General features: G+C 49.0%; 1 protein-coding gene across 3 annotated transcripts in view; it reads left to right on the forward strand.

Annotated features, from left to right (window-relative positions):
- FRMD5 (FERM domain containing 5) overlaps positions 1–27069 on the forward strand; it is a 291605-nt gene that overhangs the window by 236176 nt on the left and 28360 nt on the right. For 2 of the 3 annotated variants that reach the window (XM_070423593.1, XM_070423602.1), the window contains exons 2-4: positions 14218–14322; positions 19922–19964; positions 20194–20272. In XM_070423593.1, the coding sequence (XP_070279694.1) occupies positions 14218–14322; positions 19922–19964; positions 20194–20272 (227 nt within the window). Of the gene's footprint in view, positions 1–866; positions 923–14217; positions 14323–19921; positions 19965–20193; positions 20273–27069 lie in introns of those variants that run through there. The other variant, XM_070423609.1, reaches the window with a different exon arrangement.

Below are 27069 nucleotides of genomic sequence, written 5' to 3' on the forward strand. Positions count from 1 at the left end.
TAAGAAAGCATCTCTGATGAATTGAAAAGAGCAGCCCAGACAAAGGCATATAAGACACTCTACCTGGGGGGAAAACCCTCAGAGCTAAAGAAACTTGCTAATAATGTATCACTTTGCTGAGGCGGCAGCTTTTCTTGTAATGAGCCAATGACTTCCTCTGGCCTACACACATCATGTGGAAGATTAGGGCTCTCTGGAGAACAAGATTGATAACTGCCTTTGGGGATATAGAAAGGGTACATGTGACTTCTTGTACACCCAGCTCATAGCTCAGCTGCCCAGTCTGGGGGGTTTGGGATTGGTTACGAGCTGATCTCTAGTCTCTGGGATATAGAAATTTGGAAATGTTCTGATCCCCCAAAACCTAAAAGAAAAAAAGTAAGAAGAAATCTGGCTTTACATTATGCTAAGTGAAATAAGCCAGTCAATGAAGGAAAAATACCACATGATCTCACTCATTCATGGATAATAAAGACCATTACAAACTTTTGAACAATAATAGATACAGAGGCAGAGCTGCCTCAAACTGATTGTCAAACTGCAGCGGGAAGGCCAGGGAGGGTTGGGGGGCAGGAGGGAGGGGGGTAAGAGATCAACCGAAGGACTTGTATGTATGCATATAAGCATAACCAATGGACATAAGACACTGCGGGGTAAGGGAGGCCAGGGGATTGTCAAGGGCGGGGGGGTGGGGGGGAAGGACACATATGTAATACCCTTTGTAATACTTTTAGCAATTAAAAAAAAAAGAAATCTGGCTTTAAATGCTGCTCATTCTTTTTTTTTTTTTTTTTTAATATATTTTATTGATTTTTTCCAGAGAAGAAGGAAGAAGGACAGAGAGTTAGAAACATCGATGAGAGAGAAACATCGATCAGCTGCCTCCTGCACGCCCCCTACTGGGGATGTGCCTGCAACCAAGGTACATGCCCTTGACCGGAATCGAACCTGGGACCCTTCAGTCCACAGGCCGACGCTCTATCCACTGAGCCAAACCGGTTCGGCAAATGCTGCTCATTCTTATTCATCATCTTCAAATATGGTTGACTAAGTCACTGGTTTTCTGTTATGTTTTGAAAATTTCGCCCTTGGAAGCCCAGCATCTGGACGGTTTTCTAAGAGTGGTTTTCTGTGTGAAGCAGGCCAGTAGTGCCCAGGTCTAAGAGATCCAAAGAATTCAAGCATTGGGCCCAGGTAAGATTAGCTGTTGCTAATCTTCAGCCACACAATTAGACATATAATCAGAGGATTACAAATCCAACCCAAAGCTACACAGAAGGAGGGAGCGGTAGGCTACTTGTGCAGGAGCCGTATGTGGAAATCAGCGGATGGGAGTTCAGCATAATGGGAAGAGTATGAACTTTGGGGCAAGGCTGGCCTGGGTGTGAGGTCACATACTGGTTGTGTGGTCTTAGGCCTGTCATTCAACCACTGAGCTTTAGTTTCCTCTTGTGTAAAATGGGGTAAATAGAACTCCTTTGTAATGGAATTGTTCTTAGCACTAAAGATAATGCTTGTAGAATGCTTGGCACATGGTAGGCTCTTAAGAAATGGTCGTTGTGATTTGGGGTTTGTGTCGAGAGATATTTGGTAGACTCAGATGTCCCGCCCGATCCCCCTGGGGGTGCCCTTGGCAGTGGCCCTTACCCAGTGGCTGCTTCAGGCAGGGGTACAAAAGGCGGGGCTGTTCTGGCACCACTCCAAACAACTCTGAAGGATCATTCTAGCTCCAGAGCTTCCCATGGTTCAGCCGACTCCACACTAGGCCTGTGTCGTAGCTCAGAGTACACTTCCTGAGGAGCCTGACCTGTGACAAGTGATAAGGCAATCATCAAGTCCAGTGTTTATTACCCAGTGATCGGAGGTGCTGAAGCCCAAAGAATACCCTGAGGCACCTTGACCAGGTGTCAGGAAATGTTTTAGAAAGACAGGCAAAGCTTCAGGAAGAACTATAAGGGAAAGAGGAGATTCCCTATAATTTCCAGAAGTTAAGAACATCCTAGCCCTAGCTGGTTTGGCTCAGTGGATAGAGCGTCAGCCTGCGAACTGAAGGGCCCCAGGTTCGATTCCAGTCAAGAGCACATGCCCATGTTGTGGGCTCAATCCCCAGTAGGGGGTGAGCAGGAGGCAGCCAATCAATGATTCTTTTTCATCATTGATGTTTCTATCTTTCTCTCCCTCTCCCTTCCTCTCTGAAATCAATAAAAATATATTTTTTTAAAAATCCTAAATCCTAGTCCACATGAACCCAGAAACATGGAAGTGTTTTCCAACATCAATTTCCTAAAAAGAACTTAGCTACGAGATTTACATCGATATAATTTAGCAGATATAATGATTAGTCTTTTCCAGGATTGAACTTTTCATTCCCCATCCAATGGCAAGGAACCTCCCCCACTCCCCACCCCCAACCTTCCTAGAAGCAGAGCCATGTTTTTGGGTCCAGTGACTGTGTGGGTGGCTGTGCTGCAGGCATCTTTGTGATACTCGATGATGTTGAGGCTGGGAGCCCTTGTCCCTCTCAAGTACAGCAAACTAGACTAAAGGTAATACCTGGGAGACCAATCGTGAAATGAATATCTAGGGTTAATGAATTTCTGCTTTGGACAGGGACTCCATCTCCAGAAAGTCTTACCCCAACACGATTCTTCTCAGTTCTTTCCTACACTCATCTCACTGGGTTTTAGGAGTTGAAGACCCAGGAGGGAAGAGCTCCTAAGATTAGCTAGTGCTAATCTTCCGCTATTAGCCTGGTCATGTCATTTAGTAGTTAATTAGCAGATGCTCCTCAGGAAGTACAAGGCTCGTGTGCACCATAAGTGCAAACACTGGATACCACGCTTCCATCTCTCCAGGTAATGGAGAAGAAAGTGGACATGAACACGGGAGGGGCAGCCATAGGACAGTTAAGGGCTGTGAGATGAGAGGAAGGAATCAGGCTTTTCGCTAAGTCACTTTTCAGATGTCTCTAAAGCCTATGTCCCTGCAGCCCTGAAACACATAGGTAGTGTCTTGCCCAATGGAGTCCGTCTATAGGCATACAGTTGACCCTTGAACAACACAGGTTTGAACTGAGTGGGTCCACTTATATGCGGATTTTTTTTCAATAAACACAGTTGGCCCTTCATATCCATGTGTTTCGTACCTGCAGAGTCAACCAGCCAAGGATCAAAACAGTATTTTCACTTTCCCACCTGCGGATACCTAAGTGTGGATCCACAGTTGGTTGAATCTGCAGATGTGAAGGGCCAACTGGAGTCAAAAGTATACTCAGATTTTCAACAGGGGGTGGGAGGGTGTCAGTGCCCCTACACACCGTGTTCAGCTGTACATTGAATTGAGTGTTTTTCCAAATGGTTTGTCATCCTCCTTTTGGCCTTCGAATTACACAATATTGAGTTTGCGGCAGATGTGCAAGATATTTTCAGTGGTGACACCTCGACCAGTGTTGCTGTGCAGCCCTGAGGGGTCTCTTGGTCTCCATATCGGTGGCCTTGCCATGCAAAGGCTCAGTGGTGGCCAGGATGTGCCAGAGGCCTCAGGGGCAACTGCTGAGCTCAAGGCTCTTGCCTCTCCTGCACTCACCCCTGCTCTTCAGGCCACATCTCGCCCCTCTGCTCTCCTTCACACTGCAAGGCCTAGACCCTGGTTTTACCTGGTGCCCTGGGGATCTGGTCATCCCCGCCCCACCCCCAGAGCACATTAGCTGATACATTTCCAAACCCAGGAATTATTTATAGACCAAGAGGCACTTGTTGCTGCTCAGCCACTGAGGTGTTACACCTGGGAGAACCCTCAGGAAACTAACAAGTTCAGGGACCCGAGGGCACTCACCCTTAACTTTTACCTCAGCCCAGGTTCAGAAGCTCTGCCTCGAAGTGAGTTTAGGATCATGCAGGATGAGGTGAAGGGACACTTTATCAGCCCCTTCTCATCTGTGTCATTCCCTATCCCTTCTTTATTGGATAGTTGAAGAGTTCTCAATCTTATATATGGGCCATGCAAATAAAACTTTATTCCATCCCCCCACCCCAAGGCCCTTCCAGATAGAAATTCAGGAGCCCCACTGTCACCTGGGTGTAGCCTAGGAAACCATGGGCCTGGGGAGAACAGGGGGAGGTAGAGCCTCAGGTGCTTTCTGAGAAGATCCGGAACAATCCTCACTGTACAAGGCTGGGGGTGTGCACGAGATGATTTAACAGGATTTTTCCGTAGCTCACAGCAGAAGGTAAAATGAACAGACTCCTAGCAGAATAACAGTTTCATATAATGGCCTGCACTGTCTCAGGCCTGCTGGAGGCAGTTTCTAGAGCTGAATGAATTGTTTAGTTACTCTCTATATTTACTTTGAGCAATGGCCCTGCGTTTTCTAATTAATTAAACCTGCAATAAACGTCTTAATAAATATCTACTTTGTAAAGCTACCTAATTACGCTTCTTTAAAAAAAAACACACACCAAACTTCTCTTTTTGTCATCCTTTAAGAGAAGATAGACCTGGAGTATAATTACTCTGGTCAACTAATAACAGAAAGAGAATTTGGGCACATAACGGGACATGAAATCCTTTACACAGGGAAACTGAGGCTCAGCGAGGGAAATGACTTGCCCAAGAGATCAAAACCAGAATTTGCCTTTCCTCACTCCCATCACTTCCCTCCTGTCCCAGACTCCCTGCTCAAAGCTGAGCACAGACTTCTTTCCTTGGAAGACATCTTGGGGTACATATTCTATACGCATCCACTTCCCACCCAAGGAAGAGAGAGGAAGGAGAAGGCTGGTCATGACTCCAAGACAAAAGTCTGATCCAGAAGCTTAAAGAGCACAGATACTGGGAAGAGGCGGCAGCAGGCAGAGGTCTGGGCAGCCCCCATCCACCTCCTAGAGGCCAGAGAGGAAGTGTCCTGGGACAGACTCCCTGCCACTGAGAGCAGAACTGAGGTGAGAAGGAAGCGCTTTCTCTGAATTAGGTCTGACGATAACTGTTAGCTTTGTGCTCTGATGATCTAGTTCATGGCAAAGGTGCAGTGAGTTTTGAGCTACTTCGCCATTGAAAGTGAACGGTAATTGGGGACTTGAACTTTCCAAGCAGAATGGGGCACCTGCCCACGTCAGGAAAGGCAGAATTTGAGAATCTGGCAGGAAGGAGCAGAGTTTCTCTGTGGTATTTAGCTGGCAAGCCTGATGTTCTGAAGTGGGTAGTCATGGTAGGTGAAAGCGTGAGAACTGAATGAAAGTGAGAAGTGTGCTGACAGTTGCATTGTAGTAGAGGTCAAATATCCTTTTCTCCTCCCCCTATCCCAGCAGTCTTTGCTCCGAGAGCTGATAGTGACCAACAAGTGCCGGAGAAAGGCTGATCTAGTCCATTGCTCTCCACACCGTCAGCATCAGCATCATCTTGGAACTTGTTGGAAATGCAAATTACTAGGCCTGCCCCGGACCCACTGAACCAGATGCTCTGGGAGGGGGGCCCAGCAGTGTGTGTTTGAACAGCCCTCCAGGTGATTTTGATGCAGACTCAAGTTTGAGAACCACTATTCCAGAGCATGGTGTGGTTCTGAATGTGTTGTTTATTAAGGAAACTACTCTCAAGTGAGCTGGCCATCTGTCTCCTACCTTGGCTGCCCTCTCAGTCCCCCGCCACCACTGGGACAGAGTTGCTACTATTGGGACATTTCGGGTTTATCCTCCTGCTTTCCCAGGCCTCAGCATTCAACCCATCTCTCCACAGCTGGCTCCTGGCCCCAGCCGGCTCACTCCTTACCGGGGACTTTCAGTTTTGTTGTTCTAGTGAGGTCGTTTCCACTTGCGCTGGGAAGAGAAGCATTTGTAACTGTGGCTTTGCATCATTAGTGGGACCACAGAGCAAGAATCAGGCCCTGGAGCCCCACCTCAGAGCTCTGTCTGCTATGACCAGGGACTTCTCAAGGGAGATCTTTGCTGCACTTCTCGGGAGAAACAATGAGAATGACCTGCTGGTCCTAGCGAGGGATGCCAGCAGCTGAGTGCCTGCGTGAGCTCCGGGGAACTGGGAGCTCCTATCAGAGAGTCATGGGCTCCACTTGTCCATCCCCTTTATCTGCCAATAGTATGGGGTCGTATAGGATTCCAGGGAGAGGAATTTGAGACCACAGTTAGTGCCAGTAACTTTAATGCCAGAGAGGACCAATTATTATTATTATTTCTTAGAGAGATTGAAGCTCTGGTTTAATTTAATGCAGTGGTTCTCAACCTTCCTAATGCCACGACCCTTTAATACAGTTCCTCATGTTGTGGTGACCCCCAACCATAAAATTATTTTCGTTGCTACTTCATAACTGTAATTTTGCTATTGTTATGAATCGTAATGTAAATATCTGATATGCAGGATGTCTTTTCATTGTTACAAATTGAACATAATTAAAGCATAGTGATTAATCACAAAAACAATATGTAATTATATATGTGTTTTCCGATGGTCTTAGGCGACCCCTGTGAAAGGGTCATTCGACCCCCAAAGGGGTCGCGACCCACAGGTTGAGAACTGCTGATTTAATGAAATACACTTTGCCAAATGCTCTTTTCTTTTCCTGAATGCCAGGGCATTAAAAGGTATAGTATCTGTTGGGGCTGTGTTGTTATCTCACCCTCCACCTCACTCAGCTCTTCCTTCTGGGGTGCGAGGAGCATGTCAAGAGAGTATCGTAAGAATCTCTGCCTTTGTCTCTGTGGTGTTGAGTAGAAGCTGCCAGGCCTCTGAGGGGGTTGGTTTGATGATATATATTTAATATTTTTCTACTCTCCTTCCAACCTAGTCTGAGGAAAATAGCCTTGGGGTATGGAGAAGATGCTAGTCTGTTCTTTGAGAACCCAAATGGTGGCTGTCCCCATAATCTTGGGGGCACAGCACAAGTGGACATGTACCAGGACCCACCAAGTGTTCTTGTCTAAAGACCCACTTCTGTTCCCTAAGCGCACAGTCTCCTTACTAAGGCCTTGTCAGGTGCAAATCCATTCAACCTAAAGGAAGAGGTCAAGGAGGCAGAGGACGTTGGTAGGAATAATACACGGGGTTTTTATATTTTGTATGTGTCTTGTTTGAGTCTCACAATTATCCTTTGAGAGATGTTGTATCAGTCTTGTTTTATAGCTAAGGAAATGGAATCAAACAGATTAAGGTCTGAGCAGGGCCTTGACTCCGACCCTGGTGCGCATCCTCGATGCCTTCACCTTCCCAGAGCTGCCTTTGCCTCCACCTCAACTTCTAGGGCACATGAGTGACAAATTGAAAAAGAGATTGCACCAGGACTCAAAACTCCTGGCCTCTTTCATTCCTGGGACGTGTCTAGCCCAGAATCCATCACATTTGTTGGTGCTGACCAGGAACCAGCTTTCTGCTGAGCGGGAGGAAAGTTGGGGGAATAGCTATAGGAACAATGACCACTCCTTACAACTCCAGAAATCCTCAGATTTGACAGATAACATGCATTTGCCTTTGGGGGAGAAAAAGGTAGTAAAATTAATTGGGAACAAGAAGTCTATTTATCCCAAAATCCTGGACTTTCTTCACAAGTTATCTGAAGCAACATTGTGTAAGAGGCCTAGCTGTATGAGAGGGTTATGTGTGTATGAGAGAGAGGGGGAACTATGCATTTCTCACAAATACGAAGTAATGAGTTTTTCCTAACAAGCCTGGCTGAGTTTTCAGTACTTCTGCAGCTATGGCATGACTAGTCCACTGAGATATTTAGCACTGGATGGAAAAATACATCCAAAATATATTCAGCCAATAGCAAGAAACAGTGATGCTTCTGAGTCACCTTACTGTAAAAAGTGGCCTCACTGTGCGAAATAGAAACCAGTTTGCTTCTCTCAGGCCCAGCTCAGGTTTTTTTCTTTTCAGATGCAAGGACTCCACATAGGAATGGGGATGCCTTGGCGCATATATATATTTCAGAGAGGAAGGGAGAGGGAGAGAGACAGAAATATCAATGATGAGAGAGAATCATTATCAGCTGCCTCCTGCACACCCCACAGCAGGGATAGAGCCCACAACCCCGGCATGTACCCTGACTGGGGATTGAACCGTGACCTCCTGGTTCGTAGGTTGATGCTCAACCACTGAGCCAAGCCAGCAGGGCGAGACGTCTTGGCTCTTAAAGCATCATCATTGATATCTCAATAAGTCTAGCCCTCTCATTAGCCCTGCTCTTACCAGCTATTCAGCAGCAGGTTTGAAGGTTCTGCTCAGAGGGTCTTAATTGCCCTTGAGTCTGTTCTGGGCCATCTGTGCTAACAAAACACTTAGTCCTCCCTCCCATGACATTTACTTGCACACAGATTGGATGTGTTTTCCTTGCCCCGCGTGCACATCCTCTGCATGCCATGTGACAGTGAGCTCAGCCAGTTCTCTGACCCAGGCAAGGACTGCCAACAGGGCTCCCTGAGGCACCACATGCCTGGCATCCGAACCTGCAGATACCGATTTGCATCATGAAAATCACCTCACTCCCTCAATTTGCATGTAGACTGGGGAGTTTTGGTGCAAGAGGTTGTTGCCTTTATTAAGGACGAGGTGAGGCCAGTGGCTGCCGGAGTCTGGGTAAGCACTGTTCCCCTCTCCCTCTGAACTCTGACTTCCCCACACTGGGGCTGGGCCTCCTGGCCCCACAGCAGCCTCCTGGTTCTATAGCCTAGGTACCGAGTGCCTGGTAGGCCCCATCCTGCCAGCCTGAGTCCTGAAGTCCATCTCCTCTGAGAGTAGAGAGCAGACGGCACGACTGGGCGTGGCCCTGATGCATTTGGGACAGTCTCCTACGGAAGACAGAACGGCCGCATTTCTCTCTGGAATGACTTCCCCATCTTCTCCCAGAGTGAGCTTTTTAGCTGCAGCCTCAGCGGTTCCTGGACAGATTTTGTTGGTTTAGGACTCAGCAAGAAAAGTGGGATCCTGGGCCAGGAGCTCAGCAGGGGTTCCCTCCCGTCAGAGAAAATGCAAATTAGTGTAGTAGGTGCTGAGGCTAAGAAATCCGGGGCCCTGCTGCTAGCATGTGTGCCCCTTACCCTCCCTCTGGGGAAGCTAGGCTGGGTGTAGCGTGTGAACACGGAGGTGGGACCGCACCCCAGTAATTGATTCACACTTTTCGGCTCATTGTGCTCATGCCTTGGCCCTGAGAAGATGGACTAATGTGGCTGTTCCTCTGTGACATTGAAATGCTTTTACACAGCATCTGCTCCTGGCAGACATGGCACACACGTGCCCTTAGAGGACACTGGTAAGGAAAGCAAGGAAGTCTTTGGCCTAAAAGACACTTCAATATAAAGTTAAGCTAGAATCAAGGCCAAGTTGCCATCCCAGCCCTGGTGCCTACCCCTTCCCTGTCAGGCCTCTGGGGACAACTTGTTCAGCTCTCACCCTCTGGGCAGCCCCTCCTGGCGAGGCCTCTCCCCATCCTGGACTCCTGTGCTTTTGGACTGCAGGTGTGCATTGTCCCCTGCCCTCCGTCTCACCTCTGCCTTCTCTAAGGCCCATGACACCATGGCCAGCTCCCCCTTAACAGCATGGAGCTGGGAACTGTGGGAACTGAGAAAGTCCGGCTCGCTCTTGCCCTCTTTAAGACTCACGTAGTCTGCTCTTAAAGTTGCCTGCCTCGCAGGGAAGCTGGATAGAATAAGGTGAGGCCTGATGAGTGGGGGGCTTCGACATGTTAGCCCCTCTCACGGGGATGCACCTGCCAGCCTCCCTGGGATTGACCCTGTAATGGGTTCAAATAAAACCGCTCTCCTGCCCCAGGGTATTGTTTATGAGACAGAAAATACAATTAACTGACTAAATACAGTGAACTACTTGCTGCCTCAGCCCCTTCCCTAAAGACAAACCATGAGAACCCAAACCAGGAGCCCCAGGGAGGAGCAAGAACATGAATTCTCCCAACCTCAGAGTTCCAGAATGATTCTTAGGGGCTCGTGAATCATTCTGTGCACCATATAGAGAAATGAAATGGGTTGACGTATATGCGCTGATTTTCATATGCGGGTACTATTGTGGTTCATAACATACAATTTACTTCCTAATGTGATTATTTAATAAGTTAGTTTGACCCAACAATGACTCTGGAAGAGAATCCCTTCCGAGGGTCAGCTGGTGGGGCGCTGCCTCAGCTCTCTTGTCCTGAAGATGAACATCCTCAGGCCTGGAGCCCGGACGTTGCGACTAAACAGTTATCACCTGTCAACACTCAGGCCTGTTTCTCCAGAAAAATCAAAGATACAACACATGGGTGAGCCATAGCATGAGGGCGACTACAGGCAAAGGGTAAAGAAGATGGAACTCCCTGGACTTTGCCATCCAACAAAGAGAAGACTGGCTGCCACAGAACATGCCAGAAAGCCCCAGACTTAGCACAGGGAGGCCACAGAGAGGAGACTGTAGGATACTGCCAGCATCTGGAAGTGCAGGGGAACCCCCAAAGCCAGGAAGTATGAAATTCCTAAACTCCTGCCCCTGCCAACAGCTTGTCCAAGAAGCCCACCAGGATGGTTCAGCTGACTGTCTCCCCCTCCATCTCCCCCTCCACCCCCCGGCCACCCCCGGCCAAGGCTGCCTGAGGCCACCCCACCAACCTCAGACGTGAGCACTCCAGAAGAGGGGCAGGTCGTCACCCTCTGGGAAGGGGCCCCAGCAGGGCTCTGAGGTGATTCTGCCTTTGTGTTATGCTGGGAATGCAAACTTCAGGAATTCTGCCATCACTAGAGCTCTGTTCCTACCGCTCCTGCCACTCCCCTCGCCTCCCTCCCACCCACCTTGGAGAAACAACACGGGAAGATGCTTCTCTTCATTAGTCTACACAGGAGCCGAGCCTGCAGAACCATGTACCTTCCACCAGTAAATGGGAACCCAGGGGAACTGGGACTTCATGGGGGCGTTTCACCAGGTGCTAAGAAATCACAAGAAAAAAGATCCCTCCCTTTTTAAAAAATTGATAAAGGGAATGTGTAATTGGGTATGTCTGTTTTCATAACTTCCTGAAGAGAAAAGCCTGGCTTCCTTTTCTTCCTCTGAGTGGGAGAACTCAGGTTGGACCGGCTGGGAGTCCTATGAGTATGCTTGAGCTGCCAGCCCATGAGAGGGAGCTGTTTTTATGGAAGACATGATTCTTATGAAAAGCCCATGTGGTTTCTACCACAGAAGCACGTTGTCCCCATGCCCACCCCGCGCTCCTGCTAATATGGTGGTTATATGTATGGAAGCAAACTTCTTCAGCCATTAACACTCGCCCCAGCTGGGCACAGTGTAGTAGCCAGCTTGGTGCAAAGTAAAATTTGTAGAGAAAAATATTCACCATATGGGACTGTCTCTTAATATTCCTTTCCAGCTGCTCTGAGAAGGATAATAGCACAGGACATGCCGCTTGGGATAGAGTTAAATTAGTTCCCCTACTCCCAGAAGAACCTTAAAAATGAGTTTAGGCTCTTCCCACATGCTGGGGATCAGTAAGGAAATGGTTGGCAGCCCCTGCCCAAAACGACAGTTGTTGATGGAAGCCTTTGAAAGACCTGGTTGGCGGCCTAGCTCCCGGAAGTCCCAGTGTGACTCCTAGCAAGTCTCTGTCCTGAAAGTAGCTCTTTTCTGGTGGGAGACCAAAGGTGGGGGTGGGGAGGAGGAGAATGGGGCCCAGGATTATGTTGTGAGAGGGAGTGTGAGGCCAGAAGAGAAGGGGGCCTACATGGCTTCCTCCCACTCATTCTCCCCGTCCTCTAAGGATAAGCTTCTTAGGATATTTGCTGAGAGATGTGATACTCTGCCCTAGTTCTCCTGGGATAGTATAGGGTGAGCACGAGAAGAGGAAGCGGTGAGGTGCAAACCTTCATGGACCAGAGCCAGGCCACATGCCCTGGCACAGGTGGGATGCTTTGGGTCTTATAAGACAACCTCGATTTGCATGCGCAATTAGACACAGCCACCAGAGATGATTCTCTCGGCTGTGGAGATCCCTGGGGACAAGCCCACAGAGCGATGCTTGCCGAGCTCCAGATGTCCTGACCGTTTCCTGCAAGTCATCCACCTCCCAGGCAGGTCCCTGAAGGAGGTGGTTCTGGGTTTAGAAATGGCCTAATTTCCTCACGTTTTGTGAAACCTTTCAGCTGACCCTCTACCTTCTATTCATTCAATCATTGGTTTACTCAACAAATAATTATTGAGGATCTACCTGCCACTTGCCAGGCCCTGTGAAAGTTCAGGGGGAGGGCTCCTGCCCTCAGAAAAATTATAGCCTGCCCTAGCTGGTTTGGCTCAGTGGATAGAGCGTCGGCCTGTGGACTGAAGGGTCCCAGGTTCAATTCCGGTCAAGGGCATGTGCCTGGATTTCGGCCTCGATCCGAGGTCGGGGGTGTGCAAGAGGCAACCAATCAATGATTCTCTCTTATCACTGATGTTTCTATCTCTCTCTCCCTCTCCCTTCCTCTTTGAAGTCAATAAAAAAATTTTTTTTAAAAAAGGAATATTATAGCCTAGAAAGGGAACAGACAACAAATAAGTAAACAAATCAACAGGGTAATTACTGATTACTGTAGGAGCCATGACGGACATGAAGAGGATACATGAGATGGAAAGTAGCTGGGAGGGGCCGTTCGGTAGGGGAGGACGCCTCTGCAGGGAGCACATTTGAGCGGAGACCTCAAGGACAGGAGTGGCGTGAGAAGAGCTGGAGGAAGAGCATGCCAAGCAGAGGGAGTTCGAAGGTGCAGGGGCAGAAACGCCTTGGAGCGTTTAGGAACAGAGAGGCCGAGCCAGAGAGCAGTGAGGAGAGTGATTTGGGGTGAGTTCAGAGAAGAGGCAGGAGCCAGGTCGTCGTGTAGGGCCTTGGAGGCCGGGGTCAGAGTGTGGACTGTATTCTGAGAGCAATGGGGAGCCAGTGACGGTATGAAGCAGGAGTGGTGATGTAACTGAAGGTCACCGTGTGCTCATTGCCATGTCGTTTGTAACAGAAGATTGGAAACAAATTCCATCCGCATGGAGCTGGGTAGATAAATTTAGGTTCGTTCCAGGGGTTTGCAGTAGTTAAAAACGGTGAGGCTTCCATTTTTCTATTAGGAGAAAAACAAACAAACTGTGAGGCCTATCCATTCATACTGCTTTAGAAGGATTTGCAAGATACCCCAAATGGGGGGAAATCCCAAGGAACAGAATAGGGTACAATGTGCTGCCAATGTATTTTTCAAAGAGGAGATGTATATGGATATAGGGGTGGCTGTAATGTTACACCACATTCAGGATACGTAAGAACCTGGTGAGAGGTTTCTTCTGGGGAGGGGAACTGAGGCACAAGGTGATAGGAGGCTTACTCTTCGTAGGATATACTTTTGTGTGTTTGAATATCTTACTAGGTATCTGTCTTACTTATTCAGCAAAAGAATAAATTGTGGCCCTGGCCAGTGTGGCTCAGTTGGTTGAGCATCCCACGCACAGAGAAGTGGCTGGTTTGATTCCCAGTCAGAGCACATGTCCAAGTTGTGGGCTTGATCCCCAGTAGGGGCTGTGCAGGAGGCAGAGATTGATGTTTCTCTCTCCCTTCCTCTCTCTCTAAAATTAAAACCAGACCTAGCCGGTTTGACTCAGTGGATAGAGCATGGGCCTGTGGATGGAAGGGTCCCAGGTTTGATTCCGGTCAAGGTCATGTAACTCGGTTGCAGGCTACATCCTGGCCCTGGTTGGGGTGTATGCAGGAGGCAACCAACTGATGGGTGTCTCTCTCACATTGATGTTTCTCTCTGTGTGTCTTTCCCCACTCTCTCTAAAAATCAATGGAAAATATCCTCGGGTGAGGATAAATAAATAAATTCAATTAAAAAAGCATATTTTTTAAAGACTAAAATGTGGTCAACCTGTTCACTGTGTGGAGAGGGTGTGAGAGCAGAAGCAGAGAACTGGTTGGAAGACTCTGGCTGTGACCTAGCTGAGAGATGGTGGTGAGCTTCACCTATGAGGTTGGTAATGGGATGGAGAGAATACACTTTAGAGGCAGAGCCAGCTGCTCTTGGTGCATTCCACACTGACATGCCCTAGAAAGCTTCGTGCATTAGAGATCAGAACCAGGCTCCCCTAACTCCTGGACTTCTTATGGACAGGCGCCCGCCCATATCCTCACACAGCTGTTGAAAATGATTTTTAATGACCATCAACACAAAGTCCCACTGAAGAAGCCCTCTAGTTTCTCAATGGAGCTTTCTTTCCTTGCAGAGAGATGCCAAAGGCCAGTACCTATTTGACCTTCTTTGCCACCACCTGAACCTACTTGAAAAAGACTATTTTGGGATCCGCTTTGTGGACCCAGATAAGCAGCGGGTAAGTCACAATTCAAAGCACAAATGGAGGAGAGGGTTGGTCAATAAGCCTGACGCTTTGAGCTGCCACTCATCTTCAGAGTTTAGGAGTCAGGGACCAACCAGACCCTACAGGTAAGTGTCATCTCTTCAGATCATATTATGAGAGCCCAGCTGGTGTGCTCGGTGCTTGAGTGTCGACCTACGAACCAGGAGGTCACAGTTGGATTCATTGGTCAGGGTGCATGCCCTGATTGCAGGCTCGATCCTTGGTGGGGAGCAGGCAAGAGGCAGCCGATCAAAGATTCTCTCTGGTCATTGATGTTTCTATCTCTCTCTCCCTTCCTCTCTGAAATCAACAAGAATATTTTTTTTAATCATATTCTGAGACCAGGAGACCCCATAGCAGAGCTCACCTAGATGCTCACCATTTTACAGAGGCTGAAATGGCAGCCTGGAGAGCTGAAGTGATTTGCCCAAAGTTGCCCAGTTGGAGATAGAGCTAGAGTTGTGGTGTCAGGGCCCAGGTCACAGGCTGAAGCCCTCCTGCCCCCTTTCTAGTACCTGGGCCTCACCTGAGGTGTCACACCACCCCAATCTGAGCAGGACAAAGAGCCGAATTGGCACGGGCCTTGCAGGGCCTTGCAAGTCTTGCAGTTCTTGTTCTGCTCTACGCTGTGTGGTCGGCTCCGCAGACACAGGGCACTGCCAAGGCCTGTGATACTCCGGACAGGAAGAACAACCAGTCCGCTATCCCAGCAGCTGCCCAGCTCTCCAGCTTCACCTCCTCCCTTCCTCCTCCCTGCTATGGCCCTGCCAGACCGCTCTGTGGCTCCCCACATCATCCTTGTCTTTTCCCAGAGCCTTCACCTATACAGTCCCCTTGCCTGAATAGTTCTTCTCACTTCTCCACGGTCTACACTTTCTTCTGGCTCATGGCCTTCTCACACATAAGGTCTTAGCCTAGACCAGTGGTCGGCAAACTTGCGGCTCGGCAAACCGCAGCTCGCGAGCCACATGAGGCTCTTTGGCCCCTTGAGTGTGGCGGTATTTTGTGGAAGACCCACACTCAAGGGGCCGAAGAGCCTCATGTGGCTCGTGAGCCGCGGTTTGCCAACCACAGGCTTAGACTTTTATTTCTTCCAGAAGTCTTCGCTAAGCCCCACTCTGAATGAGGGTCCCTCCTATGTGCCCCATATGCCCTGTGATTGCTTATGTCCCCTACAAAACTGTAAGTTCTATGAGGGCGAGAACATTATCATATTCATTACTACATCCCATGGCACTTCCTGGGGCCTAGAAGGTGGTGCTATGCAGGAAATATTTGCTGAGGGCGTGATGAGAGGGTGAGTTTATGGCTAGTAGTGCCATATTTCCCCTCCACTCGCCCAGGTGGCCCACTAGCAGACACCTGCAGTTTCTACAGTGCTGTCCATCAGCCCTTTGCCCTCTGTGGGATGTACTGTCTGGCATGAAGTGGACAGTATGCAGAAGCATTCAGGCCTCAATGACTCCCTTCCCTACACCCCTGCCCACCACCCAGTCTTGTCTACCAGCCTCCAAAAACACAATCACCATGAATCCCAGAGGGACACCCCCGCTTTCACAGGTCCACTAATTTTCTTCACAGCTCCAAACATGGGCTTCCTTGGAGAGAGCCTGGGAGGGTGCAGCCTCCCAGCAGTGGCCAGGCCACAGATAACCAACGACTGAATGGGCACTTCACACCAGGCCAGAGGCAGGGGCTGTTTTGTTCTTTGGTGCTCTGAGCCAGCTGTCTTCAACTTTTTTCCTCTCTTGGCGCACAGAAACTAATTACTAAAATTCTGCAGTGCACAAAAATATATATGTACATTTTTTTGCCCATCTGACAAACAAACCAACCAGGTATAATTTTGATTCATTCAGACTGTCATTTTTTTATTTGGCAATCTAAGGGAAGAGAGGTCAGTGCCCCTGACTAAGTAGTCGGGTATCGCATGTTGCAGAACTCCGTGCCACACACCGGTTGCAAATTGCTGCTCTGAGCCTTGTGTCTCCAGGTCCCATTTAGGGTGTTAGGGCTAAACACCTGAGCTTTAGGAGGGACTCAGTAGGACTGCGTCCCTTTACTCTGACAAGCCCCGCCCCACTTTGCTGACAGGTTTTGTGCCTCCTGGCTCAGCAGAGTGTTGAGCATCATCAGTGTTTGGAAGGTCGTGTGAGGTCAGTACCTCACCTGTCCAGGCTCCACTGCCTTGACATAACTACTGCCTGGACCACAGTATGAAACTCCAGGAGGTGCCAGACACCGAGCAGCTGTGTGTCCTCACACACTGTCGGTGCCCATTCGCTGTGTGATAACGGACTGTTTTTACACCTGGGTCCTTTGTTGTTGATTTTTGGATTCTGTTGGTTTGAGCTGCCTCTCCCTGAGAAGGAAGGCCAGTTACCTAAGGTCTGTCTCTTCATGTCCCAAAGAGGGTAGCATAGAAGGAAAAAAGGGCACAGTGTCCTGTTCATTACTTTTAAGTTGGGTCAGAATGTGCCTGAGGAGAATAAGAGTGCATGTGAAGTGATGAGGATTAAGAGCAGGAGACAGATAAAGGTAAGGAAATGGGGGAAAAGAGAAATAAACGCTTATGGAGTGGCTGCAGTGGGCTGGGCTCTGCACTGAGCACAGAGCTACATCCTTCCGCTGATGGGTATTGAGCACTGAGTTGTATCGGGCACTGAGCTATGGGCTTCACGTATGCTGTTTGATTCTTGCCACAAGTAAGTGTCCACAATTATATTATCCATCTCCAGATTAGTAAATAAAGTCTCAGGCAGGTTAAGTAACTTGCCTGCGGCAGGTGGCAAAACCTGTCTCCACCTCAGACCTGTGCAACCCAGAGCCTGTGTGGTTCCTAAAGCTCCATGTTGAGTTCATACCTGAGAGCCTCCAAATTGAGATGATCCTTTGCCTTTAGTGAGGGGTAAGGAGAGCAGGGAGGCTGGGAGGGCTCCTGAGAGCTTGTGGAAATGGCCCTGTAAAGAATTGTTGTCCTATGCCCTAACCAGTTTGGCTCAGTGGCTAGAGCGTCGGCCTGCGGACTGAAAGGTCCCAGGTTCGATTCCGGTCAAGGGCATGTACCTTGGTTGCAGGCACAACCCCAGTGGGAGGTGTGCAGGAGGCAGCTCATCAATGTTTCTCTCCCATTGATGTTTCTGCCTCTCTATCCCTCTCCCTTCCTCTCTGCAAAAAATCAATAAAGTATTAAAAAAAAAAAAAAAAGAATTGTCATCCTAGATCCGTGGTCGGCAAACTGTGGCTCACGAGCCACATGCGGCTTTTTGGCCCCTTGAGTGTGGCTCTTCCACAAAATACCACGCGTGGGTGCATGTACAGTGCGATTGAAACTTCGTGGCCCATGCGCAGAAGTCGGTTTTCGGCCTGGACGAGTCTATTTTGAAGAAGTACTGTTGATATTTGGCTCTGTTGACTAATGAGTTTGCCGACCACTGTCCTAGATCTACTGACTGGTGGATAGAGGAGGTAAGATCCCAGCTCCCTAGAGTGAGGCTGTAAAACACACCTCCTCCCCTGGGCACCAGGCGGGCTGCACCCAGCGCTCCATCCATCTCCTCCCTGCTGCTCTGCCGGGGTCTCCGTGGGGAGGAGCTGCCCATAGTCACCCTCTTCCTGTTCCTGGCTCAGGCCCAGGGCCTCGGCCTGCTCTCAGCCTCTCCTTCCAAGGTGGAGGGACCCTTTCAAGCCTCTGGAGTCTGAACATTGGCCCATTCACCCAAAGACAGAAGCACACACCCCTCTCGGAGTCTTCTCCTCGTCTCCTGACCCCCCCTTCCCCAAACCCATGTTAACAGTTTGCTAGTGATTCTGGGACCCAGACTTAGCCAGACAGATGCAAAAGGTAACTCTGGCCATCACCATATTCTTGGGATCCTTTCAAGATTTTTCTGCCATACCCTTAAAATCTCTTGGGCAAGCTGTGACCCCTTTCCACTCCCTTCCCACCCCGTTTCTGATCTCCTCCAGCCTCCCTCCTTCCTTCAGCTCTCACCCCTAAAGTCCTCTCGCCAGCTTCTTGCCAAGGGGAATAGCCTTTTTGTCCTTCAGCTCCACCTGCCTTCTGCTCATAATGGATCTTACAAGTCACTCCTCTTAGTTTCCAAGTTTCTTTGTTGATTGACTTTCATCTGTCAGCGGACTGTCTAGGGGTGTTCTGTTGACTGAGTCCCAGACACTTGCGAGCTCTTCTCTCTGCACAAAGTTCCAGATAGGCCTCCTGCACCTGCACCGGCACAGCCTGGGAGCCCCGTTGTTTCCATGCAATTTCATCTCTTGCCTTCGCTTTGCGGTGAAGCCGAGCCGCCGTGGGCCGTGTAATGTGAGAGGACCTCTTAACCACATTGAGTGGCTATAATGAGTTGCCAGCCTCCTGGGAACTCAGATCAGAGGAAGCAAAAGAGCAGAATGTCAACCCAGATTATCCATGTGGAGCTGACGAGAGAACTGGCTCTTAGTGGGTCCATTAACTGCATAACCCGTGCCCAACCCAGAAGGTGAGAGCTGGGAATCGAGGGAGGCCAGGATGCCGTCTGCATGGCCCTGGCCTCTTTGCTGCAAAGGGAGGACTCTGCCAAGATGTAACGTTAAATGGAAGTAGCCAGAAAGGAGGGCAGTATCGACCTGGTTCCTTCCAACCTTTGACAGCTGCATCCTGAACACTGTGCTGGGCACGGGCAATCCAGTGTAAACAAGACAGTTTTCTGCCCTCACAGGGCTCATGACTAATGATTTTAAGCTGCTTCCAGATAACCAAACCCAAACAACAGTAGTTCTAGCTCTCTGCAGATTGTCAAGGTTCCTGATTAGCATAACAGCAACAAAAATCAAGAATGCATTTATAAAGCATCCCTGTAGGACTGGGAAACATATACTAGTAGAATGGTCTCATTGCTTCCTTCCCCAAACATAAGTACCATGGGGGAAAAGGCATTGCTACTATGTCCCGCCTCCATGAAATTCCAGAGGATGCAGGATACGATCCTATACTTCAGGTGTGGTTAATTATCTTATGAGACAGACTTTGCCAAGGAATCCTGAGCACGCATCTCTCACACAGGGCTGGGCAATCTGTGTTACTCAGACAAAGATGGAAGACACACCAGCCATCCCTACCTTCTCACCATTTATGAAATTCCGTCAGTACTTTCTAGAGCCCCCTGTCAAAAAACATTGGCATGTAGCACAAATACATACAGCCCATTAAAGCCAGTATTTCCCTACTCAAGCCGAATGGGGCTCGGTCCCCATCACACACACGTACATTCACTTGTGCCTGCTGATGTGCCAGAAACGTGGATCAGAATCTTGGCACCCTGGTCTAGGAGGTGGCCTTGCCAGACAAGCCCAGAAATGGCATCTGAAGCTGGAACTCCGTCCTCTTCACAGCTGGTTCCCTGGGGAACTTTTCAGAAAATCCTATCACTCTTTACTCTCCAAGCCTACATATCACAAGCTTTTGGGCTGCTTTCACCCTGGCTACAATCTGTCTGGTGATTTAAATTGGGTTAAACAAGTTATATTTGACACTGCTTCTCATTAGGGTTTTCTTGTTCTGTGTTCTCGCTCTCAGCATTGGTTGGAGTTTACGAAATCTGTGGTGAAGCAGTTGAGATGTAAGTATTCCCCGAGAAAAGACTCGAGCCCTACCCCTGGGGAGGGGGGTGAAACCTCCCACTTGTAGTGAGTCTTGGTAATTTTCCACTGTTCTGCGTATAAGCGGCCCTAAACACCTGAGGATTTTCTTCTGAGGGTTCAGAGGCCCGTGCATCCTGGTGGGGAGGGGAGCTCAGTCTTCTCTGGACCAGAGGGTCTTCCCTGATGGGCACCTGTTTTTCTCTGCAGCCCAGCCTCCGTTCACCATGTGTTTCCGGGTGAAGTTCTACCCTGCAGACCCTGCTGCCCTGAAGGAAGAAATAACCAGGTGAGATGAAACATACCTCCCTCCACCACTAAGACCTGTTGGCGAGGGCAGGAGAGAGGGACTGTCACCTCTCAGATCCTCTGTGCTGGAAGCTCCTAACTCGCATAGGCAAGGCATTCTTCTTAACTAGAACCTTACTTCTGTCTTTCATCCCCGCGTGCTCTCCTTGCTCACCCCCTCAGTAAATTGGAACAGAGGGAGCGTCCTTCTTCGGAAAGTGTGAACACATCATCCTGAACTGGACCTCCTCAGGGGGCTCTGGAGTAACGAATGAATCAAACGCATATTCTTCTCTTATCTGTGATGCGGCCACCGTGGACGTATTGGAGAGAGCTGTGTTGCTGCTTTTGGGGGAGGTTGAAATAGACTCCAAAACATGACACTAAAGAACCTGCTGGGAAATAACTGAGGGTTTTAAATAGAAGTGGGTCAGCGCCAGTGTGCTGATGGATCAGGTCCCCGTAAACTCCTTAGAGAGCGGACGGCTGCAGGGGATGGATTCGATCTCATTCAGCACCTCTCGAGAACGAGGAAGAACCCCTGTGCCCACAGCCATCCCGTGAGAGGGTCAGCGAGTAGGAGCTTCGAAGCTTCCCCTGGGTTCTGTATCTCGGAGCCAAATTCATTCTAAAAGTATTGCCTCGGAGACTTAGGAACTCCGTGTAACAGGGATCCTTAACTTTTATACTAGAAAGATCTCATGTTGACATGAACAACACCTTGCTGTTTTCTTGTAGCGGGAGGGGCCCAGGTGAAAAGGCTGTGCCGGGGAATCTCAGAGCTGAGGAGGAAACAGCTCCACCCACACCTGAGAGAAGCAAAGACAGGGAGGAGGCCTTTGCCAGTCGTATAGACTGTCCATCCTTTAAGGCTTTGCGGTTTACTTCTGGATCCTGAACTGCTTGAGATAATCCAAAACAAAAGAGGAGGGAAGAAGGGAGAAAGAATATGGAATTATGTTCTCTTCATACTCTGAAGAGCATGCCCCTGCCTTTACATCCGGTAAAAGGAGCAGATGTTTATCTAAAAAAGACAATGAGGAAATGGGGAGAGAAGAGAGCAAGAGACAGGGACAAGTAGTACACAGGAAGCAAAGACGTGGGGTGGGAGGGAAGGGGGCTTGGCCACGGAGGGAGAGGGGTCTTCTGATCAGGTCAGAGGATCGGCACAGCGGGCTGCTCTGGGTGCAGGAGCCTGTACACCCACCCACTTTGACACACGGCGGGCAGGGGGTGTGTAGGTGGAGTCGAACCTCATGTTCCTTCCTGGACACAGGAACTACACGCTCTGCTCATCCACACGGAAGTGGATGTGGCTCCCACTTTGCTTCTAAAAACCAAGCTCATCCATATTAATAAGCAGTCCTGTAGCTTTAGGTAGAACAGTGAGGGGAGAACTACTATGTTTAACAACTTAAACAGAGAGGAGTTTTGGCAAAGCACTAACCTGCCTTGCTCATGATCTCTAGTGCTTGCCTTAGGTCTGAGCACGCCCTCCCCTCCCATCACTTTTCCCCTTCTCTCCCCTCCTCTCCTCTCTCTCTCCCTCTCTCTTTCTGTTGAAAGAGGTGGTGATACCAGGACAGATCCAGAAGTCTGCGCTCCTGTCCACATGTCAGAGCAAATTCAACACATCTTTGCTCAGAGCCTAGCCCTAGCCTCCTAACAGCACACGTCAGCTTTGCCTGGTCTGCACCTCACTGGCCGACAGTGGGATGAGGGACTGGTCTGCTATAACCCAGCGAGAGCACCACAGGCACATGGCTTTCTGATTTGATTAAAGGACAAAAATATATGATGAACTTTGCCCTTAGGGGGAGCTCTTAACAACATACTTTTCTAAATCAAATGTCACCGCATAATATTAACATACAGACCCGGCTACCCAAGAAGCAGCATAGACCCAGAGCTCAGATCCTATTTGTCACTTTTTAAAAAAATTTATTTATTTTTATTACATATGTGTCCTTATCCCCCCCATTGCCCTCCCTCCCCCCCCCCCCCCCCCCCACTCATGCCCTCACTCCCCTGGTGTCTGTGTCCATTGGTTATGCTTATATGCATGCATACAAGTCCTTTGGTTGATCTCTCCCCCTTACCCCCACCCTCCCCTATCTTCCCTCTGAGGTTTGGCAGTCTGATCGATGCTTCTCTGTCTCTGGATCTGTTTTTGTTCATCAGTTTATGTTGTTCATTATATTCCATAAATGAGTGCGATCATGTGATATTTATCTTTCTCTGACTCGCTTATTTCGCTTAGCATAATGCTCTCCAGTTCCATCCATATAAGATATTAACCTCCTTGACCTTCAGATTCCTCGTGTATAAAATGAGGCTAGCGAGAGCTACCGCATAGAGTTGCTGGAAGGATTAACCACTGTACAAGGTCTTGCACTTCTTAATACCCCCCAAGAGGCTTACACTGTGCAAACACTTGATACCTGTGTACTGCCAGATTGGTTACATGGTCCATGGACCCCAGGGCTCTGCTTATGGGGCACACGTACAGCTAGCTCTGACTTCCCTCCTTTTTTATGTGAAAGGCACTTCTTTTCTGATAATCCCCTCACCTCTTCTGTCCCCTTTCCCTGCCAGCGACAGCCCTAACACGTAAGCGGCTAACCTGAGAACCCAGAGAGAAAGGTATCTTAGGTGATTGCCCACGTCCGGGTCAGTGCAGTAGGGGACCGTGGCCAGGCCTCTCAGTAAGTCAGCAGACTTCAAGGACACTGACAAGTGTGTGGGCTCCTCCCCGCCTGCATGCATTTGTGCTGACCATCCTCCGCTGTTCTCCCCTCTCTCCATCTCACCAGCCTTCCTTTCCTAGAATGCAGTTTCCAAGCGTGTCAGCAGAGTTAGTCACAGGCCGACTGCCTCCCCCTCCCCAAGGCGTTCAGTGGTGGCCTTAGCATTAGCAGCATCTTTCTCCTCATTCACATCCCTGCTGCTCTTAAAACAGCAGGTACCTGCCCCAGCCTTACTCAATACCCATAATTCATTCCTGGCTTAGGGCCCTCCACACCACTTTCCTGCCAAACTAATTTAGCTGTCAGTGTGTTTTTTCCTAGCAATATTGCTCCTAAATTTCACCACCGTCTCAGCCATTCCCATAAAGCCGAGCTGAAGTAGGGAGTGAAGAACTACGCTTCAGTTTATCTCTTGGACTCTTCCCAGATGATACATTTAGTGGCCAAATCCTGATTAATCTCTTTTGTCATTTTTTAAAGTAATAAATAGATTTTCTTGTCTGAGCTGGAGACAAGGCAGAGAAAATGGGGATTAGGCACCAAATTTAGCTTTTAGCAGGGACTGCAGGTGTATGGATGCCTTGGGAAGATCAAGTAATAGAGGAAACTGAGTACAAAAGGGGCCCCGCCTTCCCAGGAAGGAAACTGCCTGACACATGTTTGAGCAGGTGCTCAAAACAATGCTAACAGAGGGAGCAAATATATGCCTGAACGAATGGAGAGCTCAAGTTACTCATTCCTTCAATGAGTATCCGTTGAGCCCAGCTTAGGCTAGGATGGGTTGGCAAACTTTTTTCTGTAAAAGGCCACAAGAGTTAGTATTTTAGGCGTTGTGGCCATCTGGTCTCTGCCACTGTAGAGTAAACGCACTGTGGGTGACATATAAAGGAAGGAGCATGTTTGTGTTCCAATAAAATCGTATTTTGTTTCATTGGAAACTCTGGTGGCAAGCTGTAGTTTGCTGACCCTGGCTAAGGAATCAAAAAAAAGTTCAAAAGCGCCAGGTTCAAATCCCAGGTTTTCCTTTAACTAGCGCGTGACAAAGCAAGCAACACTATTGGAGACGGGGATAAAACCAGTGGTCACCTCTTTGTTGTGAGGATTAAATGAGAGTGTGTGTGTTAAATAGTACAATGTGTAGCACACAGCATGCACTCGGTAAATCATTATTATTATTTTAAAATATATTTGTATTGATTTCAGAGAGGAAGGGAGAGGGAGAGACAGAAACATCAATGATGAGAGAGAATGATTGGCTTGCCTCCTGCAGGCCCCACACTGGGGACTGAGCCCGTAACTCAGACATGTGCTCTGACCGGGAATCAAACTATGACCTCTTGGTTCATAGGCCAACGCTCAACCACTGAGCCATTCCAGCTGGGCTTATTATTATTATTATTATTATTTTGTTGTTTTTGTCATCTGTTCTCCCACTGGAATGTTCCCTGCTGAACTCCTGGCACCTGAGTAGTGCCTGGCACATGTAAGTGCTCAGAACCAGCAGGCTGATGGCCAGTGGGAGGGAGGGAGCAGGGGAGGTAGGCAAAGGATCTATGGGCTTTCTAGAAGAATATTAAAAGTAAATAAAATATCATCTCTGACTTCAAGGAGCTTGGAGTCTAGTGTGAGGGAGGAAGACATACTGAGCATGATTATACCCAGGAAAAAGGGCGGTGGAAAATAGAGGAAGCCAGAGGCAGAGAATCTAATGAAGGGAAGGTGGGGCCAAAGGATCTCCTGGAAGAAACTCTTCAGGAGCCGCCAGTGCTTTCCAAGGGTCAGGCCTTTAATTCTGGAAATATCTGTGGATTGACTCATCCCCGCCCTCTGGTATCAGAAAGCATATGCCGCAGACAGTACCTGGAAGAGATGTCCACGTTACAGAAAAACTCAGGTTTTCCTCGGTTGTCTTTTAGGCTCTCACTTATTCACACCCCATCAATATGGGACAACACAGACATTACAAATGGAGGTGAAACAAAGCTCCCGGGGGCCTAAAGGAAATGGGAAAATTTTACCAAAAAAAGTGTCCTAAAGGAGCAGGCCTGTCTTCAGTCTGGTCTAAAGCTAATTTCTTGTTTGGTTCCCATGAGGATTTCTTTCTGAAGACAAGTTCTCTCGGGCTTCATTTAGGACACCCCTCTCCAACCTGATAACTAACTGAATTACTACAGGGGCAGAAGCACCAGGTGCTGGGTCCGGAGGCCTTGCTGATTCTGATCACTGTGTCACTTCAGACAAGTCACTCTACATCTCTGGACTTCTGCTTCCTCAGCTACAGAACAAGAGAACTGGGCTGTAACTCGGTTCTGGGGTTGCTGACCCAGCCAGTCTGCTCATCAGCACTGACCCAAATGGGTGCTTCCGGTTAACTGATCCCTTGCCTGGCCACACACTGGCCCTGGTGGCAATGCCTCGGGCAACAAGGTGGTCTTCCTTAGGCCCATGTGTGGCAGCAGGGAACATGCCAGGGTCTCTTAAAACTAGGTCTAAGGATGCTATGAATCATGGGATATATTTTCATGACCAACAACACTGAGTCATTGGTTACCTCCTTGAAGGAGCAAAATGTGGAGCTTGATGGACGTGCTGTAGTAGAAGAGGGACTCTCTTACCTTAAAGCTGCCAGTTCGTTCTTTCATGAGCTCATCTCTTCTTGTCCTCTAAAGAATGCGGTTTGTTTCTTTAGGATGTTGGCTTGCCTTTCCTTCTCTCTCCGCCTCCAGTTGCTGTACCAGTACCTGGCAATGTTCCCATGGCCTCCCTATAGCTGTCCTGCCTCCAGAAGTCTGAAGGAGCCCCCCCCCCCCCGCCACCCCCCGTGCAAAAGCCTTGTTTCCTTTTCAGCTCACCTGAGCACCTGTCATGCACCCATCAATGAAGATGCCTCATGAAAACATGCTCAGTGTGAGCAGAAGCATGTCCACCTTGGGCAAAGAGGGCTCTAAAGGGGCTTCTTCAAATCCAGGAGCACCCGCACCCGCACCCACACCCACATAGATTCTGACACGCTCCCCTGTGGGATGCTCCCCTAACCACCACATTGAGAATCACCGCCCGCAGCCAATTGTCCCTTTGAAATATCTCCTTCAATCCAGTAGGTACTGTCCCTGAATTTTGGACAGAGATAAACAGAGGGGTGTGGGAGGAGTGATTGGTGAATAAGGGGCCAGAGGTTTGCTTCCACCTCCTGCCAATGCCTGGGGAAGGTGGGAGCTGGAACAGTGAGAGGCCAGAAGCCCTTTCCCCTCCCCCTCTTCCTTCCCTCCCTCTCTCCCACACTCCGTGTGGCATTTCACTGTGGGAAGCAGAGTGAAGACGAGCTTGGTTTGGTAGATCCATCTTAGTTTTTCATTCTGCGTGGTTTCTTTTTCCTTCAGTTTTTCTCTGCAAACACTGGGGCAGAGTGGGGTTGGGTTGGTGATGGTGGTTGAGGTGAGGAGGGGAGCTCTTAACTTCCAGACTGTAATACTCACCTTCCCTTTGTTTTAAGGAGGAAAGTCCAACCTGGTGTGGTTAGAAAGATGCTTATGTTTAATCTGTACACAAATCCCCTGGGAATCTTGTTAAAATGATTCAGTAGGTCTAGGATGGGCCTATGGTCTCCATTGCCAACAAGCTTCCAGATGCTGCTGCTATTAGGGACACACTTGGAGAAAAGAGGTTTGCTTGCTCCTAATTTCTGTTTGTTAATTATTGGACTCACCAAGCCCACGGTTCTCAGTCACCTGGGGGACCCATCCCCACCCGCATTGCTCTTCTTCTTGAGCACTTTCACAGGATCAGGTGAGCGTGGAATCCTGTTTCATTCTTCATCCTGAAAACAGAAGTGGGGGGAACTCCTGGTTGTCCAGGGAGCGCCGTTTCTTTTCTGATAGAATTTAAGGGGATTTTACTACTTGTCCGTTACTGCCCTAGGGATGCTGTAGTAGCTAAGGCTGTCTAGCAAGTGCCACAGAACTTCAGCGAACAAGCATGTATCATCTCTCGGTTTCTGTGGGCCAGGGGCTCTGGAACGGCTTCGCTGGCAGGTTCTGGCGCAGGGCCTCTC

This window comes from Myotis yumanensis, unplaced genomic scaffold (genome assembly GCF_028538775.1).
Source record: "Myotis yumanensis isolate MYYU_CA2020_CCGP unplaced genomic scaffold, mMyoYum1.0.hap1 SCAF_1, whole genome shotgun sequence".
In the NCBI taxonomy this organism is placed as follows: domain Eukaryota; kingdom Metazoa; phylum Chordata; class Mammalia; order Chiroptera; family Vespertilionidae; genus Myotis; species Myotis yumanensis.